The sequence below is a fragment of the Numida meleagris genome, chromosome 12 (assembly GCF_002078875.1).
Source record: "Numida meleagris isolate 19003 breed g44 Domestic line chromosome 12, NumMel1.0, whole genome shotgun sequence".
Lineage (NCBI taxonomy): Eukaryota > Metazoa > Chordata > Aves > Galliformes > Numididae > Numida > Numida meleagris.
The window spans coordinates 12978934-12996313 of record NC_034420.1 but is presented as its reverse complement, the minus strand read 5'-3'; the positions used below and the strand labels follow the sequence as shown (position 1 = coordinate 12996313).

Here is a 17380-nt window from a genome sequence, read left to right as displayed (position 1 = left end):
ATAAACTGCGGCTTTGGTTGGGTGGGAAAGGTGAGAGTGTCACTGTGCAACATCCACTGCCTTCCAAAAACCACGATTCAATTGAAAAGGGTGCTCAAAATTTTGTTATACACATTTCCTTTGTGTAAATAAATGTTTACAATTTTATATTAAAGATTTGAATAAGAGTTAGATCTTCTGACTGTATATTTTTTACTTTTTATAGATTTTAAAACTATAATTCTTTATATATGTGTTTGGGGGGTATTATGGTAAGTTTTATGCTTGTAAATGGAGAACAGTTGAATTTGATGCTAACCTTTATGAATTTTTGTCATTGAAATGTATAAAGAGTCCATTAATCCCCTTATTCTTTTACTACAATTACTGGTGCACACCAAAAAGAAATCCTTCACTTCTGTTTTATCATTATAAAATAAATATTTTGCTAGTGTATTAAACATGCATGGTGTGACGTTATGCGTTTGTGTGAGCTGAGCAGCAGAGGGTTCTGTGTTGTTTGCAGCGTGGTGCTTCCCAGCACGCAGCTCTGGCCGGCCCATGCACAGGCTCAGATTCTTCTGCTGTGTCTGAACCAGTTCTTACCATTACAGAAGGGCGGTTACAGCCGGTGCTGCATAAAGAGACTGCAGAAAACACACTGGAAACAAGCTGCAGCCGCCGCGTGTGGACAGGAGTGTGAGCGCAGAGCTGTTGGTCATTAAGCATTGCGTCCCTTTTTTTATTTCCAAATTGGAGTGTGGAAAAGATGGGCAAAATCAGAGCTCAGAGCTGGTGCTGCTGAACAGGGACCGCAATGCTGGCAGCAGCGACACGAGCAGTTGAGGATAAAGCTGGCAAGCGCGCTGGGTTCGCGGTCACCTCATCGTGTGCCTGGGGCTGGTGGGTTGCAGAGGTGCTGGGCAGCAGTGGCAAAGTGGTGTTGAGGATGCTACCGATGGAGCTCTTAGTTGGACGCTACGTAGGATGGTTAGAAATAAAGCAAAAATCTGTGGCTCCGTCAGCGTCCAAGGGAGGCATCGTTGTCAGCGGTGTAAGTTTGGGTTTTAATCTGGTCTTGCTCACAAGCTGTTATTGATGGATTATTCGACCATTCTGAAGCAGATCTCTTAGAAGTGAGTCATGCTACTTGCAGTAAAGCTACAAATTCAGTTATGTATTGTTTCCTGTTTAAGTGCAGCTTTTAACTGATCATATCTAATCTGGAGTTCCAAACTAATACCTCAGATCTCTCTCCCCAACCACAGATGAAGCAGAAGTGATAAAGAAGAATTTGCGAAGTGTGACAACTGTGTTTCTTGCTAAGGCTGTGTTCCTCTCGCGTGTTACAGCAATTCCCGGCATCCCCCTACGGAGTCAGAATTTTAATCAGCTTCAGACATTGAAGGACGATTCTCCACGCATTGAACTTTGGGTCTCGTGCTTCGGCTGGTGCTGGAATGTTGCGTGGCTGCTGGGATGGCGTAAGCAAAAGCAGCCTGGGGACGTTCTCCCTCTGAATTTTGGGGTAGACAGCCCATGTGAAACCGTGGGTCACCAACGGGTTCTGTTAAATGGAAATAGAAATTAACCTTCAGCCCGGGCCTGCGAGCAGCCTGGAGGAACCAAAGTCCTGTCATGTTCTGGGGGGATAGGGAGCACTTGTGCTGCACGTTGTGTGCTCTGCCAGAAAAGCGCCCGGCTGTGTATTTGAGTAAAGTAACGCTGAGGTCGTCAGCTCGATAAACTGCTGCGGGGGGGGGTTGAGAAGTTGGAGATCAAAAACAGAAGTGAGAGCTTGCAGCACGCTGCTCGGAATGAGCGTCAGGTCTGTCCATTCCTTGCTGGCGCCGTGCACAAGCTGTGTGTGCACCTGCACAGGGAGAGAGATGCAACAGCTCAGCCCTTTCCTGCAGCTTCTCTCCATCAACATTAGATGAAAGCTTTTTTTTTTTTCTTTCCTTTTTGGTTTGAAACATTGAAGCCAGAGTACTCTTTTGTCTTTCTCCTATTTGCTAGAGGTGGTTTGTAACTTCTTGAGCCATTGTATATTTTGTGGTTAAGTCATTTAGGGCTCTGAAACACTGCTGCTCTTGATGTTTCACACTTACAGTTCTCATGTCACTGTAGTATTTCTGAGCCATCTCTCTCTTTCCCCTGTGCTGCTGCCCTTTCTGAAGGGAGAGCTTTTGGCTTGCATTTTAGCTAGGAAATGGTGGTACTGCAGAACTGTGACAGCATCAGAAAACCACAAGATGTGACAGAGAGAGCTCGAATGGGCTGTGCTGTGTAAGCCTACACATGGGCTAAGCATCCCAATGCTCTTCTAAGGATGCAGAATCCAGTAAGAGAGTTAAAGTCTAGGAAGTCCTTCCCGTGATCAATTCTGTGTCTTGGAACAGGAGCAGCAGATCACGTCGTTAATTTCTAAGTACTTGCTAATCTTTGTACAACCTTGCTTAGGATATAGGCACTTCAGAAATGCTTGAAAGGAGCAGCAAAGACCTCGTCATCCTTCAATGCAAACCGACCTGGGTGCCAAACCTGGACGCGCACGAGGATCGCTTTGAGCACGCGCAGCCGCGCTGCTGCTCTCCTGGCAATAGACGGCTGCCGGCGTTGGAGGGCTGAGCAGCGTGGGGAGAGTCAACACCCGGAGGAAACACGTGTTAGTGCAGGGGACAGGGCTCTGCTGTGGGGCACGCGGCGGTGGGAGGGAGAGCTGGAGAGCTGCCCTGCTCCTTGTGCTTCGTTGGGGCGTTGGTTCATGGAGGGCAGCATGAGGAGCGAGGTAGACCTGCTGGCTGCCGTCACTGTTCTGGGAGTCCTGGAGCAAGGTAAATAACCTTTGTGTCAGCTACTTAGCTAATTAACCTTATTGCATCAAACGATGCGGAGCTGGTTCCCGTGTTCTCGCCGTGTGCGTGGGATGGAAGCTGCTGTCCTCCGTTACGGTGAGCGGCTGCACAGTGCTGGCTGCTCCGGGTTAGAGGCGTTAGGCATCGGGATGGGACTGGGCACGGGGCACTAAAAAGGTGTGTGAGCCTCAGAGCCTCTGTCCTAGAGGGAAACAAGACTGAAGTTTCACTTCCAACCTTAGAACGCCAGCAATGATTGAATGTTTTAAAGCAGAGTGGTTTGTGATAGGATTTCAGCAGGTTGTGTGTGGCTTGGCGCGGTTGGAAGCAGCTGAAGCAAAGGTGGGCTCATGCAGGCGCTGGAGGAGAACTCAAACACACACTGGAGGTGTATGGAAGGAGCTGTTTGGTCCATGCCTTGTGCTCAGCCCTCGCCCCGCAGCAGGACGTGGTACCTCTGTCCTGTTCTGCAGGACAGGTGGTTTTCCTGCTCTTGTCTTTACTGCTGAGTTCATCCCCACAGAGCTGTCAGCCCTTTGACCACAGCCGCTGGATGTGGCCGTGTTGTTTCCAGCCATCAGGTGGTGCATCTCTCAGCACAGGAGTCACCTCAAACCCCAGCCTGCTGCTTGGAGAAGGGGGTTCACGACTACGGGGTTATCAGTCATCTCCCTCAGACAATTTACTGAGAAACAAGTGGAAGGGAGTTTTGCCTTATGCATTTTTGGTTATTAATATAAGCGGGGACGGAAGAAGCGCTCAGCATGCAAGGAAGGAAAGATAAACGCTTGAAATTAAGGAAGTGCTGCAGAGCCCTTTCCATTGGGAAACCCTCGTCGGCTCATCCCTAAAGAGCACCTTCACCCCAATGTGTTTGTTTTATGGGACCCTTCAGCATTCCATACAGGCTGGGAGCAGAACGCTGCCACCGGGGCTGGTTCTTCTTTCCCCTTTTAGTGTGGCTTCACAGGAAATACCTTGCGCAATGTCGCTGCGTGCCAGTCCCCACCGAGAGGTTTGCCAGGAGCGTTCAGATGCGTGGAGCTGCCAGCCCTGGTGATGCTGTGTGAGTCTGTGGGCACGACCTCGTAGGGAACAGAGGCGGTGCTGGCGTTACTCGGGGAATAATGCTCAGGGAGGGCTCGGCCCCTATGGGAGCATCCACTCCTGAGTTTAACCATAAGGCGTGGAATCAGTAGGGTTGGAAAAGGCTGCTAAGATCATCTTGTCCTACCGTCCACCTGCTGCCACCATTGCCCATTGAGCGTGCCACAGCTCCACGCTTCTAGAGCACCCCCAGGGCCACGAAGCATGGGAAGCCGATCTGGAGGGTTCTGCGGAGCAGATCAAACTCTTCACCCTTCTGAGGAGGTTTGGCCGGTGCAGTTTCTCGGCACCTCCTGAGAACAGCTTTTGGAGGGTGTTCCCTCAGCCCTCTGGCCCAGCCACGCCGCGGGGCACTGCCCTAAACCTGGGTGTGGGATCTGGCATGGGAAGCGTTCAGCTGTCCTTAGGGGTAAGGCCTCCCCCCAGTGCCTGTTCCTGGGGTTGTGCACGAGGCACTAGAACACATGCACGTCGTCTTCAGTGCTGCGTGGTGCGATGCCATCCTTGTACGAAGGCCCGCTAGGCGTAGTAGGAAGCATTAACTGCTCTTGTAGGGCTGATGGCATATAAATGTCCCAAGGATGGAGGGGAGGGCTAAAGGAGAGCAGTTCTGTGATGAGGACACTGAGGTTCCCACGAGGCAGCCTTCCTGCACTGCCAGGATGGCCACAGTCCCATGCACACTTCGTGTTAAATCTGCACGGAGCAGGAAATGAATGGCAAGTTTATTCCTGGCTGTGTGTGACAGCCCGGGACCACAAACCTGACAGTGCCATTTTCCTCCAACCCTGTGCTTAACTCTGAGCTGGATAAAGCTTGGTTGAACACGGCACTGCCAGGCGGTCACCCTCTGTCTGTTGTTCTTTTCCAGCTTACTTTGCGCTGCAGGTGATCTACGCCCGGCGGAAGTACAAGATCTCTCCCCCGGAGACAACGGGTCACCCCGAGTTTGAGCGGATCTTCAGGGCTCAGTAAGGTTTTGTTGTTTGCAGTGTTGGGTCAAATGTTGCTATGGGGAAGGACCTGAAGTCACATTTTCACCTCTTTCTGCTGATCCTAGGTTTCTTTTCGCGCTTTGCATGCAGACACAGAGGTGTGAAAGCCAAAGCAGTGAGCAGCTGCCTCCCGCGCTCTGACTTCTTGTTCTGAGCACTTTGGCTGCAGTGTATCTGTCCTGTGACAGTCCTCGTTCTGCCATCATGAGACACAGCCAAATTAAAAATTAGCGGCTGCAGGGGAAAGGCGTTGAGCGTTAATGCTTTAGAATCCTTACGTATCATATTAATGTTGCCTCCAAAACGAGAACAGCTGAAGCTGTACTCATAACCCAGTGTTTTTATGTATGTTTTTGCTGTTGAATTGAAGGCTTTGCTGGCAGAGCCACGAGGAATTCTTTTATCTTGTCTCAAGTTGTGGTACTGTGAGAAAAGGATGCAAATGGATCATTTGTTTTTATATCATCTTAAGAGAGAGGGGGAAGGTATGGATGTCTCACTATGGAAAGCTGGCAGCGCCCCTCGCTCAGGCTGGAGCCGCAGCGTTCGCTCCCTCAGACTTTCCAGCTCCCGGTCTGGCTGCATTCCCCGAGCTTCAGACACTTCTCAGCCAAACTTACGACTGAATTGCTCAGGGCTCCGTACAGTCGCTGTGTCTATGTGTGCAGCTCCAGGATGGCCTCCTGGGCACCCACCAGCTGTGGGTTTCGCTCCTCTCTGCTTCCCACAGGGCCAACTGCTCCGAGTACTTCCCCATCTTCCTCTCGCTCCTCTGGGTTGCCGGGATCTTCTTCCATCAAGGTAAGGGGCAGCAAGACGAAACGCACCCCGGGGCAGCTGTGCCCGTCTGCATCCCCTGAGCACCACAGAGCAGCTCCCTCTCCACCACGGCTCTCCCACAGCTGCAGACTCTGCTGTCCCCACAGGTGCGGCCGCGGCCTGCGGTGTGCTGTACCTCCATGCGCGCTTCCGCTACTTCCAGGGCTACGTGCAGGCCGCGCAGGGACGGTGAGTGCCCGAAGCGCAGCCCAGAGCAGGACACGGCTCTGAGGGCCGCGCTCCCCTCCCCGTCCATGTGTGGGATGCTCGTGCCCGTGGCTGACGGATTTCCTCACAGGTTGGGGCCGCTGTACGCTAGCGCCCGGCTGCTGTGGCTGCTGATGGGGCTGGCGGTGGCCGGGCTGCTGGCTCACTTCCTGCTGCCCCTGTCCTGCCTGCGGGCGCTGCCGTGGTCCCTCCAGCTGCTCCGGGCCCGCTGAGCGGGGCCGTGTCCGCCCTGAGCACCCCGCTCTGCTCAGCTCCAGGGTGTGACTGTCAGCCTCCCGTCCCCACCGCCCACCTCATTCCTGTTGGAGCGTCACACAGTGGAGATGCAAGAAATAAATGCCTTTTCTCAACAGGTATCATCCCTCATTGTCAAAGGGGCTGGGGGACCGAGGGTGAGAACATCACGGGTTGATGGGTTCCATGGGAAAAGCTGCTGTGATCAAAACTTGAAAGTGGGTATGAGCTTGTCTAAAACCTTACCAAAACTTGGGGGAGGAAACACCTTGCTGTATCCAAAGGGTAGTGCCTGTGCTTGTCCCTGCCTTTAATCACAGAATCCTTAAGGATGCAAAAGACCCCTAAGATCCCCGAGCCCAATCCCAGCCCACCCTCACCATGCCCATAACCACGTCCCTCAGTGCCACATCTCCACCGTTCCACAACACCTCCAGGGACGGTGAACCCCCCACCTCCCTGGGCAGCCTGTGCCACTGCAGCACCACTCCTTCTGAGAAGAAATGTATCCTAGTATCCAACCCGAACCTCCCCTGGTGCAACGATGGTGCCCAGCAGGACTTTGTCCTTTCACAATTCACATCTCAGCTTCTGCCACAACCCCAGGTGTTGCTGAAGCCACTGTCAAGCAGAGAACTCTTGCAAATTCACAACAATTTCCTAAGAACCATTTCACAATTGCACTTCGGAGGTGTGGGTGCATTCCTTGCTCCCAGCTGAGCACAGAGCAGATGGAAGCTTTTTTCATCCTGGGGCAGGAGGCAGGGACAGCCCCGAACGAGTGCCAGCCCACCCCAAATGCCTCTCACAGCTGCACCAAAGGTTTAAATTTTGCTTTTATTACAGTGCACATTATTTTATATATTTATATATAGAGATGTACTTGAAAAATCAAATGTATCCAATAATAAAAAATACAGCACATTAAAGTAGTATAATGCATTCCAGTGTATAGCTGAAGAGACATTGGGATTTACACTAATCCCTACTATTTTTGAACTGGGCTACTTCTGCATTATTTTTTTTCCAAAAAATTCACACCAACCAATAATAGTTATTTAAAAAGCTGTTTTCCGCACTCAGTCTCAAGGCATGAAGACACTGGAGACTTCACCATGAGTTAAGGGGCTGTGTTCAATGCTGGCAGGCACAGTGTGGCGTTTATTGTTTTCCCTGCCATACTCAGAGCTCTAACCCCTTTTGGATTTGTCCCTCCTCCAACACAGGAGGGTCAGTCCTCGCCCTCACGGAATCCACAGCTGTGGTCAGGATCAGTGCCTGTGCCACAGCGATGCACACATTGATCCCTGGCTGTTCCCATCCCAGGGACCCCGCACCCGTGCATCAGCCCACAAAGCACGGGCAGGACGAAACTGTCTGAACCCGGCCCTCTCCATCCCCAAACACAGCCACCATTCCCCTTTCTCGGGCTGAAGGCGCTTTTAGTCTCCGTGATTGCTAAAGCTCATCCCGACACCGAATGGCCCCGCACACTGACAACGCGCCCACAGGAGGAGCGGTGAGCGCCTGGGTCTTGCCCAGGGGAGCAAAGCTGCCCCTTTGCAGGGCAGCTGGGTTTTTGCTTTTGCTCTTCTTCCAGAGGAAGGTCTGTCCCAGCCCCGCAGCACCAGTGCTGGCCTCGAAGCCAAGGTGTCGAGGGCCGTCCAGCGCCCGCAGGTCAGAGTGTAGCTCCTCCCGGCAGCCGGGTGCCACCTCGCTGGCATCGCGGTCCCCGCGTCTCGGCCGGCTCAGGGACGAGGAAGAGTGGGGGGAGGGAGAAGGACTCAGGCGCTACGTGTGTCCATCCTTCATCATGCCTGCTTCACTCTGCTTTTTTGATAAAAATCTGAAAGGAGAGGAGGGAAGAAAGTAGACACGTGTAACTGCAGCACTTTACCTACGCATGGAACAGTGTGGGATGCTGGAGAGCATAAGGCCGGGGTGGTCACAGCAGCAGAGCAGCACACCTCGCTCAGGATGATCCACACTGGGGAGTCAGTCTGGATGGACAGGCGGATGGCTTCCAGCGGCCCGAAGGATGGGTCCACCTCGCCCTCCGCAACACCCTTGGAGAAGGAGCCTGGTGGGAGAGCACAGGTGAGGCGGGGCTGGCAGAGCAGGGGGACCGAGGGGACCGCGCACACAGGGCCCAGGCAACAGGGAGGGGCTGAGACCAAGTGCGTAGCCATCAGTGAAGCACAGAGTGCACTCTGCTGCACTTAGAGGAACAACAGCAACAATCAGTTAAAACTAAATGGGGAGTGTGCAGACAGACTGATGCAGCACTGTGCTGTAACAGACAAGACACAGGGCAAGATACAGGAGGCAGTGCTTCTTTCTGCAGCTTTAGCAAGCATTCAGCCTGATGCTATGTCCCATTTTGGGCATAATTAAAAAAAAAGAAAAAGGAAAAATCACACTCAATGCCAGAGTACTTTTTCCAAAGAAACAAAGAACAGCTTTTAGTCACGGGACAATGAGCACAGGGGATGCAGGGTCTCCTCCCTGCCACCTGCTGTACCTATCTGGATGTAGCCGTCGGCCGTTCTGTGGTATCTGACAGCTGTACCTCTTCCCTCCTGCAAGGTCTCTTTGTCCGACTGCAGGCTCTGCAGGATGGAGAGGAGCTCTCAGCTCAGGGCCAGCAGTGAGAACCACCCCAAAAGCTCCAGGCAATAGTAGCAACCTCCAAAGCCACTCCCACAGCACCCCTGGCCCTTTGCAGATCTCAGCACTCTGGGGCACCTCATTCCCCAGCCCGGCATGGGGAGGTGCACGTCCTGCCCTAGCCCTTCCTTTGCAGCCATCCCATCCACCTGAGCATCCTCTGTAGGCAGTGCCATCCCAGCTCCCAAGATGATCCCACACCAGGGGTGACCCTGGGCTCAGGCTGCCAGCACCTTCCAAAGGCACTCGAGGTTCTCCTGACAGCTCACAGTGGTTCCCCTTTCTCCATCCTCTTTTTCTTCCCACTCCACCTGCGTCTCAGCTGTCAATAAAACACTTACATCAAACGGCAAAACCTCCACAGTGGTATTGAAGAGTTTGTCTTCTGGGTGCTCGATGTTCCCACTGCGGAAGAAGAACCTGTGACAGAGACCAAAACCATGGAAAACCACATTGAGCACAGGGATGTGATGTCTTTTACCCAAGTGAGCCAGCAAACATCTCAACCTAAGAGGCACTTTCCCCAAAAAGCCCCATGGACTCCTGGTTGGTAAGGAGACCAGTGCCAGATGGGAAAACTATGGGTTGTCCATAAGTGCAGGAAAGCAAAGGGCTCCAGCAGATGTGGACCCACCAAAAGGGGTCAAATCGCCCTCCCACTAGCAGAGCACTGCTCCCTCCTCCCAGGGAGATATAACAGGGATGGGCAAAGAATTCTGCCCAATGTGAGAGCCAGGAGAACACGAGAGAAGTTTCTCATGCTCTGTGCCCAGCCGGTGTCCCCACTCATACAGCCCCCAGGCACTGGCCTTTCAATGCGGAGTGGTTTGAAGAATCTGAATCTGATGAAGTCTCCGGCGGTGGGTGTGAAGGCCCAGAAGAAGTCCTCTCGCAGGTAAGCCTTCTCCAGGGTGAAGTGCTGGTAGGTTTTCAGGCTGGTGCTCACCTCCGCAGGAGGGTTGACGTGCTCCTTCCGCAGGGCATGCTTGCCAAAGTCCTTGTCCTTGATGGAGGCAAAGCAAGAAGGCAGAAAAGAGTCACAAGCTGCTCTCAGCCACGAGGAATGGGGTTTCCAACAAGGCAGCGCGTATTAAAAGCTCTTGATTTGCATAGTGGAGAATAGAGCACTGCTGCTCCCTGCATCTCAGCAAGCAGCTTGAACACAACTTCCAAATGTCACAGAAGTCTACATCATACCTGCTCTCTGCCAGGTGAGGGGCAGCTTATCAAAATCCTTAAACCATTTAATTTGTCTGCAGCAGCAGAGGGGATGTCCCCACTACAGGTGTCAGAGACTGCTCAGTACTCACCTTCAGCTTCTGGATCTTCCCAGCCAAAGAGGAGTGGGTTCCCACGTGCTGGAAGAGCGAGGGCTTGAAGCGGATCCTCAGGTTCGCCTTCTGCCTGTCGCAGTGTTTCTGAAACAGGAAGATCCCCCACGTCACCTCCCCACGTGCCAGCTCCCAGCATCGCCAGAGGAACCCAGGAGGGCATGGCTGAACTCAGGGACCCGAAGGCCACCACCGGGCTCTGGTGAGCAGCCCGGGGCTCACAGCCCAGGGCCACACTTCTCATTGCGAAGCGCATCCTGGCAAACGATGAGCAAGTCTCTGGGCGCTGTGAGGTACGGACAGGCTGAGAATTCAGTTTCTTTTGTCCTTGGCTTATCTGGAAAGCCCTTTCCCTATGACTCAGAGCTCAGGATCTCTTATTTCTGAAGTGACAGTGAGTTCTGGGATATTTAGAGCCTAAGCTCGCAGGCAGCAGTCGCAGACTCTCATCACCGGGCAGTTTTCAGTCTGTTGGCAGTTTTTGCTGGGTGCTGCCAAAGCTGCTGGCTGCTTCATGTCCATCCCACCACGTAAATGAAGCTGGACATGCAGCTCTGCTGCAGCCAGTGCTCTCCATGGGGAGAGAGATGACAGGGAGGGAATACAGGAGAAAGGATAAAAGCCCCGAGAGCACAGAGCAGAGCCATGATGAGGGGAATGGCAGCAGTGGGCCTGGGCTTTCTGTGTTTTTCCCCCCACCTCTGTCTCACCTGCCTGGCACCACTGGACACAGTGCAGAGGGGGTGACACCAAGCACTGCCACCGTCCCCGAGCCGTGAAATCCTATGCACACCACTGTGAGCTGCCAGCAGATAATCCCCTAATCAGCTCACATTACATTAGAAAATTAAAAGCAGCCCTGCTCATTGCCAGTGACAACAAACGCGGCCCCGCAGAGCAACCGTCAGCTCTCATCTCTGGGTGGGCAGAGAAGGGGGAAGGGGAGAGGAGGGGGCTATGACACCTCCTGGTTCCTCCTTCTCCCTTTTACTACTTCTGTTAAAGAGGCATTTGCTGACAGCAATACCAACACAGTGAAGCCGGGACTGGGCTCAGCTGGTGGTAACGAGGCCATCCTTTCAGATGGCCCTGCCCCAGGTAAATCTAAAATTAGTTAAAAAAGGAGAAGCAGGCTATATCCAGAGCAGACAAAGCACTCAGCGAAAGCTCAGGTCAAACAAACTTTCAGTCAAAAAGACAAATCCTCACTGCTACCGATTTGGTTCCGCGCAGCAGGATTTACAAGTGGGAGTCGTGTTTGAAAGGGAGCGGTGCAGAGTTAATCATGCAAACAGTAGGGAAAAGAAGCCAGAAATCCACACGGAAAGTAGGTTAATTTTTCAAAAGGCAACACATTTAAGTGGTTTGCAGGTTCCCCTGGGAAGCCCTCGCGAGGACTCTGCCAGGCAGGAGCTGAGCAGAGCTGACGGGGCTGTGCGGAGGGACCTGTGCTGAACCAAATCTTGGGCTGAAGGCTGCGGGGAGGGGGCACAGAGAGTGGGGGGGCACAGAGAACAGCACCGTTCCCTGCTCTGTCCCCGCAGCCCTGACCCTGCCCGTGGCTAAGAGGTCGTTGAGGGCCACCAGGGAGGCCCCAGGGCTGCTCTGCCACCCAGCCCTGACCCTCACGCAGGAATACAGTATCAGCCCCAGTGTGACTGCTTGCCCTGGCACGTGCCACCGGGTCCTTTGTGGCCACCAGGTCCCTCCCAGGCTGCTGGCTCTGAGCGTGCAGCTATTCTGGGCCACCAGGACTCAGCTGCTCACTGTCTGTCAGGGGAACACAACCGGTGCATGAGTAAATACAGTATGCTCAGGGAGGAGGGTGGGGAGATGGCAGTGAGCTCATCTCATTCGTGCTCACCCTCAATCCTTCTCTGCCCATCCCACTCGGTTCAGTCCCCTGCTGCTGTGGCTATGACTTAAAACACAGCCTGCAGGTGCAGGGGTTTCTGCTGCTGACTCCGTGAGGCAGCACGAAGCAGGATCCTGTGTCGGCGCTCTGCATCCTCCCGGATGCTGCAGTGAGATGCCAGCGTGCCGCTGGGAAGCAGGGCAGGGAGGGTCAGCTGAGGGCAGCCCGTGCGGGCTCCCGGCGGGGATGCTATGCGAGTGCAGAGCCAAGGGTTATTCCAGGGTATGGTGTGGGGATGGCTGCTGGCTTCAGGGCTGCAGGAACAGCCTGCTGGTGCTCAGAGAGATGCAGAAAGAATGCCTTTTCTGGCAGCTGCAGAAAGGGCTGAACTCCCCCATCCTGCACTGTCCATAAGGAAGCCCACAGGAGCAGCAAGGCTCGGTGCAAAGTCGGCTAGCACCAGAAATGACCCTCCAAAGGCTCTGCAGCTGCAGACCAACCATGTTTCTTCCCACTCCCAAAAGGAACTTTCCCTTCAGTGCAGGTTATTTACATACCGCATCCTTCTCAGGATTGCAGACTTTCACCCAAAGGATGTGATCCAGCAGCCAGTCAATGGGTTTGTCCTTATAGAACATCAGTATGAACTCCACAATCAAGCTCAGATCCAGAGACTTGAACATTTTTCCTACAGCACAAAAAAAAAGAGAAAAGAGATCAGCTATTGTAGGACATTGTCTAGAATGAGAGCTGGGAAGAAAAACTTGGGAGACTGGGCTGTAGAGGTCAGATGTGTCCCTTTCTCCGTGTAAATGAAATAACGTGCAGCTCTGTTTTATGTACCAGCACTGCTGGCATTGCTAATACAGCTCTGGATTTAATGTTCACGGCAGAATTAGAAAGCATTAATGTCTTATAGGTCACAGCAGTACCAAAAGGTCTAAAACTCTTCCATTCAGCAGGGAGAAAGAAGGTTGAAAAACACTCAGCCAGCTGCAGGATGGATCGTTTCCTGCCCTGAAAACTCGAAGTTTTAAGCCAGTCAAACCAGTATCCAGAATAACAGATCAAGCTGCTACTTCAGCCATGTACTGCTGTTCCCAAAATAGTTCTGTGCTGATGTAAACTTCCTTTTGTACACTGTTAGGCAACACCAGAGCCAATCCAGCCCAAAAGCTACTGGTCGCATTGAAGCCATCAGGCTGTCTGGTGGGCCTCCAACCAGGTTTCTTTTTATTAAAAGCGAATGTCAGCTGTGACTTGGAAGAACCCTTTTTCCTGTGCAAACGTAGGGGTCGCTGCAAAAAACGAGGAACCGAGTCCAAGGTTTTGACCATCTCATGGAGACAACTTGTTGGGCAAGAGCTGACCTGCTTACAGCACCCAGCAGGTGTTTGTGCCTGCCCGGACAGGGGTGAGACTTTACCAATAAATCCCAGCTGAGAGAACTCCAGGATCATCCACTCCTCGGAGGGCTGCTGCAAGGCAAAGTTCTTCATCGTGCTGAGATAGTTTGGTTTGGCCACGATATCGTCCTCCAGCTGCAAGAGGAAGGGACATTCAGATACAATAACACATCCAGGTTCCAGTAAGAGCCTCTCTGCAGAGCAATCAGACTGTAGAGCGGAGGAAATCTTTGGCGCAGACCTAGTTTATGCTGGAAGATGCTCCAAGCAGATCCTAACAGGTAAACAAAGCAAGCGTTCCTGATCTGACTAGGAAGATGTCTCCAAGTCTGAAGCATCTTAGAAAACCACCTGGCCATCCCACACTTAGCAGCCATATCTGCCAAGCCGTGCTTCACACACAGTGGTGTCCAGCAGCCTCTACTCCCATCAGCTGGAGGGCTGGCACTTCCCCATAGCTGGAGGAGGTGATGGTTACATGACGCTCCTCCACAAGCCATGACACCACGTGCAAAGCAGGCTCTGGAGGCACTTGTCCCTCTGCAGCCACACACTGGCCAGGGCTTTGCTCCCCTATGGAGTGAGCAGTCTCTGGGGTTGGCAGAGCCCAGCCATGCACCAGAGTGGATGAAACACAAAGAAGCATGGAAGATTACCATCTCCTCTCCACCCCCAGCACCAAACCTACCTGCACGTAATATATGCCTTTGGACTGGGCATACATCATTAAAAAACAGTAGTCGAGGTTCTGCTTGGTCCTCCACCTGCAACAGACAAAGGCAATGAGAGTGCCCATCCCGCCTAGCACGCTGCTGCGGCTGGAGGAGCTGACGAAGGCTTGGGGGAATCCAGCACATGGTCACTTCTTCTGGTCCCTGAGCAATCCGCTCAGAGCTGCTGCAACAGCTGGAGGGCTTTCAGAAAGAGCAAATCTGGGTTAAAGCCACCACCATGCTCTGCTGATGGGAATACCCCGCACGAGGCGGGCCCTGCAAGGCTGGCACCAGCTCATGGCCCAACACTGCGTCCCTCCAGCTCCTGGATAAAGTGAGTTTTGGGGCCTTGCGTGGGCCTGCAGAAAAGTTTTCTCGCTGCTAGAGTAGGAGGGGGAGATACTGCACCTACTTAATTAAGGGTTTGCTTGCTTTTAAGTTCATTGATTCTTACCTGACTCTTTCCTTGGGGTCCCCAAAGGATTCCCGCAGGTGGGAGAAATCAGGGTAGAAATGTGGAGAGGGGGAAATCACCTCCAGGAGACCTGAGTGGATTTCCTTCGGGAATCTGAGGGAGAAAGGCAGCTGTAAATAAATGCAAGCCTCCATGCCTGATGTACCACTTCACAGACCAACTCACATCAAGCCCCAGAACCAAACAGAAAATGCAGCCTCTAAGATGAAACCCCCCCTAGTGCACCTCCATCCTCACCAAAGGACTCTGGCGGGGACTGGCAGCCAGAAGGCACCATCCCATATTTATGGCACTTAGAAAAGACACGGGTCAGCTTCAGAGAGAAGGTGCTCTCTCACCAGCTGCTCTGCAGGATTCAACGGCCCCGCAGACTGGCACAGCAAAGGTAGGACTCGCTGACATCACCGGCGCTTAGAGATTTTCCAAATGTGCCAGTAATTAAGAGTCGCTTTGCAGAGATTATGTTATGCATTTCTGATAAGTTACTTAAAGCGCCGTGCTGTGCTGCAGTTAGGACAGCCGGCAGGAGTTCCACCTCGTTTCCTCATGCTGATAAAATCGGCATATATTTTTCCTGTAATGTGGTTTAGAAGCCTGTAAAGACTCAAACCCAAACAAGAAAAAAACCTCACTCATCTGAGAAATATGTACCTACAGAAGTGCTGCGAGCAATACCCAGAGACTGCTGGAACTGCCAGAGATAAGCGGGAAACCCAGTTATTTTTACACTGGCCTTTTTGAGAACATTTGGTGCAAGGTTGATTTCCTTTGTTTGCGTGGAGCCTGGAGGATGGGAGATGTGAGAGGGAGACAGAGCAGCGAGAATGCCAAAAACTTCTCGCTTAGTTTTCCCTTCCCTATTCCCTCCTGGGACTGGCAAGATTTCCAACTATTTTCAGCAGCGAATCGGAGCTGATAAAACCTGCAACCAGGCAGCGACCGCCTTCACCTCCTGCAACACGAGCTCAGCGCTCCCTGTCCCCACACCACCTCCTTTCCATTTGGAAGAAAAATAAGTGAAGCGAACGGGGGTGGGGACAGAAATAAAATCATGAGGCCAATTAAAGTTGCAGGCCATCCGCACAGAGCGCTTGCTGCAGCAGCGGCCAGCAATTCCATCAGGATGCAGCAGACAATCGGCCCATTATCCCCGCTGCGTGCGTCCCGCAGCCAGCAGGCAGGAGGAGGGAGCGCTGCCAGCTTCTGCACAGCAAGATGGAGGGCTCTGTTTCAGCTCTGCTCCCAGGGCCCGGCACACAGCCCTCCGGCTCCGCTCGGGCGCTCGTCCCAGCCCCTCGCCCATCATTGGCTCGGGGATACGCTGCCCCGCAGAGCCTCCTTCTTGTGGTTGCTGCCATCCTTTGGAAACATGCAAGCGCAGGAGCTGGGCTGTGGGCAGAACCTCCTCGTTCACCATCTTTTCCTTCACCTCTGAGCTCTGAGGCTGTTACTGCCTGGCCTGTTAATGATCCGCCGCCAGCTCCTGCCTGAGAGCGCTGCAAAAGCCACTACGGCTCCAGGACGTAAATAGCAGCTAGGGAGAGAAAAATGTAACTATCGCCTAGGACATGGGGAAAACAAACCAGCGGGAGCAGGAGGAAAACCAAACATGGATTTTGTAGGCACTAGCACGTGGATGTGTGTACCGCACTGCCCAGCTGCTCTGACTCACAGAGCAGGCACAGGGCTGCACCAGGTACAGCAACAATTGCCAGGATTACTGTAAATCCAAATAATCCCTCTTCTTGCAATGCCAAAGCACAGAAAGAGCAAAAACAGAACAGCATGGCCATGTGTGTTAAGTACTGCAAGCACAAAGCAGCCTATTGGAAGCTACATATGGGACACATTTTGAAACAAGCAGAACTGGAAGCAGCAAAAGCAAAGACAGCGCAGAACTGAAGAACAGCAAACAAAGAAGACAACAACATGAAAGGGGCACAGAAAGGCACGTATTCCTCCTTGAAGAAGCCACCCTGCCCAGGCCCATGCAGTCTCTTGAAGTGCTTACAAGTTTTTGATATTTTCTGCCACGCCGGCCGTGTACTGCGTATCCGTCTGAAAACAGAAGTTACACAGCGTTAGATCACCCAGCCCCAGCCTGTGCTGCCCCGTGATTTAGAAATCACCTTGCATACACCCTGGGCACGCTGTCAGCACCTCCACATCATCCTCCTTTACCATGCAGCTCCCCATCTCGCACCCAACGCTCTCCCCACTGTGACGAAGCCCTCCTCTGAGGCGAAGCCCAGCCATCACACCCAGAGCTCAGCAGGCAGTGCAGGACCCCGAGCTCTGTGCCCTCCTGGCTCCCTGCCCACCCCTTTGCACAAAGCGTTAACCGCCGGGCTATCTGCTTCTTGTTTCATACGCGCCGGCTTTCGTCCAAACAACACTCTCGGCAGAAAAGGATCTCCACCCCTCTTGTGAAAAACACGGGGTTATTTACGTGCTTGAAGTTTCATTTCAAGTTCATTTCAACACTTTTCTCCCCAGACCCACAGTTTGTTCCCACAGGTCGCCCCGCAACCTGCAGCGGTTCAGAGGCAAAGGTCAGCGGCACTGCAGGGCTCTATCTGGGAGCGAGATAAGCGCTAAGCAGGGACCGGCACGGGACAGAAAATATTTGACCATGAAAACACCACCCGGAGCAAAGGGCAGGAGACCCAGGAGCAGAAACGTGCGTGTTTCCTGGTGCCTGCATTGTTCTGGG

General features: G+C 52.9%; 2 protein-coding genes across 5 annotated transcripts in view; one reads left to right on the top strand and one right to left on the bottom strand.

Annotated features, from left to right (window-relative positions):
- On the top strand, window positions 320-6336 carry LOC110405439 (leukotriene C4 synthase-like). 2 transcript variants are annotated; one of them, XM_021410736.1, is made up of 6 exons: window positions 320-2816; window positions 3795-3903; window positions 4816-4915; window positions 5670-5740; window positions 5866-5947; window positions 6057-6336. In XM_021410736.1, exons 2-6 carry the CDS (start codon window positions 3897-3899, stop codon window positions 6196-6198), a joined length of 402 nt encoding a protein of 133 aa, XP_021266411.1. In that variant the 5' UTR covers window positions 320-2816; window positions 3795-3896; the 3' UTR covers window positions 6199-6336. The 2 variants fall into 2 exon arrangements, with proteins under 2 accessions (XP_021266411.1, XP_021266410.1); XM_021410735.1 differs by lacking the exon at window positions 3795-3903.
- MGAT4B (mannosyl (alpha-1,3-)-glycoprotein beta-1,4-N-acetylglucosaminyltransferase, isozyme B) overlaps window positions 7039-17380 on the bottom strand; it is a 37526-nt gene continuing 27184 nt past the window's right edge. For all 3 annotated transcript variants that reach the window (XM_021410732.1, XM_021410734.1, XM_021410733.1), the window contains 11 exons: window positions 16679-16725; window positions 14647-14760; window positions 14168-14243; window positions 13500-13614; window positions 12631-12761; window positions 10198-10305; window positions 9697-9890; window positions 9229-9307; window positions 8742-8829; window positions 8188-8300; window positions 7039-8066 (listed from right to left, as the gene is read on the bottom strand). In XM_021410732.1, coding sequence (XP_021266407.1) covers window positions 8043-8066; window positions 8188-8300; window positions 8742-8829; window positions 9229-9307; window positions 9697-9890; window positions 10198-10305; window positions 12631-12761; window positions 13500-13614; window positions 14168-14243; window positions 14647-14760; window positions 16679-16725 — 1089 coding nt within the window. In that variant the 3' untranslated portion in view covers window positions 7039-8042. The remainder of the gene's footprint in view (window positions 8067-8187; window positions 8301-8741; window positions 8830-9228; window positions 9308-9696; window positions 9891-10197; window positions 10306-12630; window positions 12762-13499; window positions 13615-14167; window positions 14244-14646; window positions 14761-16678; window positions 16726-17380) is intronic.

Bases quoted from the DNA above. Each gene is read 5' to 3' on its own strand.
- LOC110405439 (XM_021410735.1), top strand. From the start codon at position 2,747: ATGGAGGGCAGCATGAGGAGCGAGGTAGACCTGCTGGCTGCCGTCACT. The intron at 5,741-5,865 runs GTAAGGGGCAGC...CTGTCCCCACAG, and splicing joins CGGGATCTTCTTCCATCAAG to GTGCGGCCGCGGCCTGCGGT. The intron at 5,948-6,056 runs GTGAGTGCCCGA...ATTTCCTCACAG, and splicing joins GTGCAGGCCGCGCAGGGACG to GTTGGGGCCGCTGTACGCTA.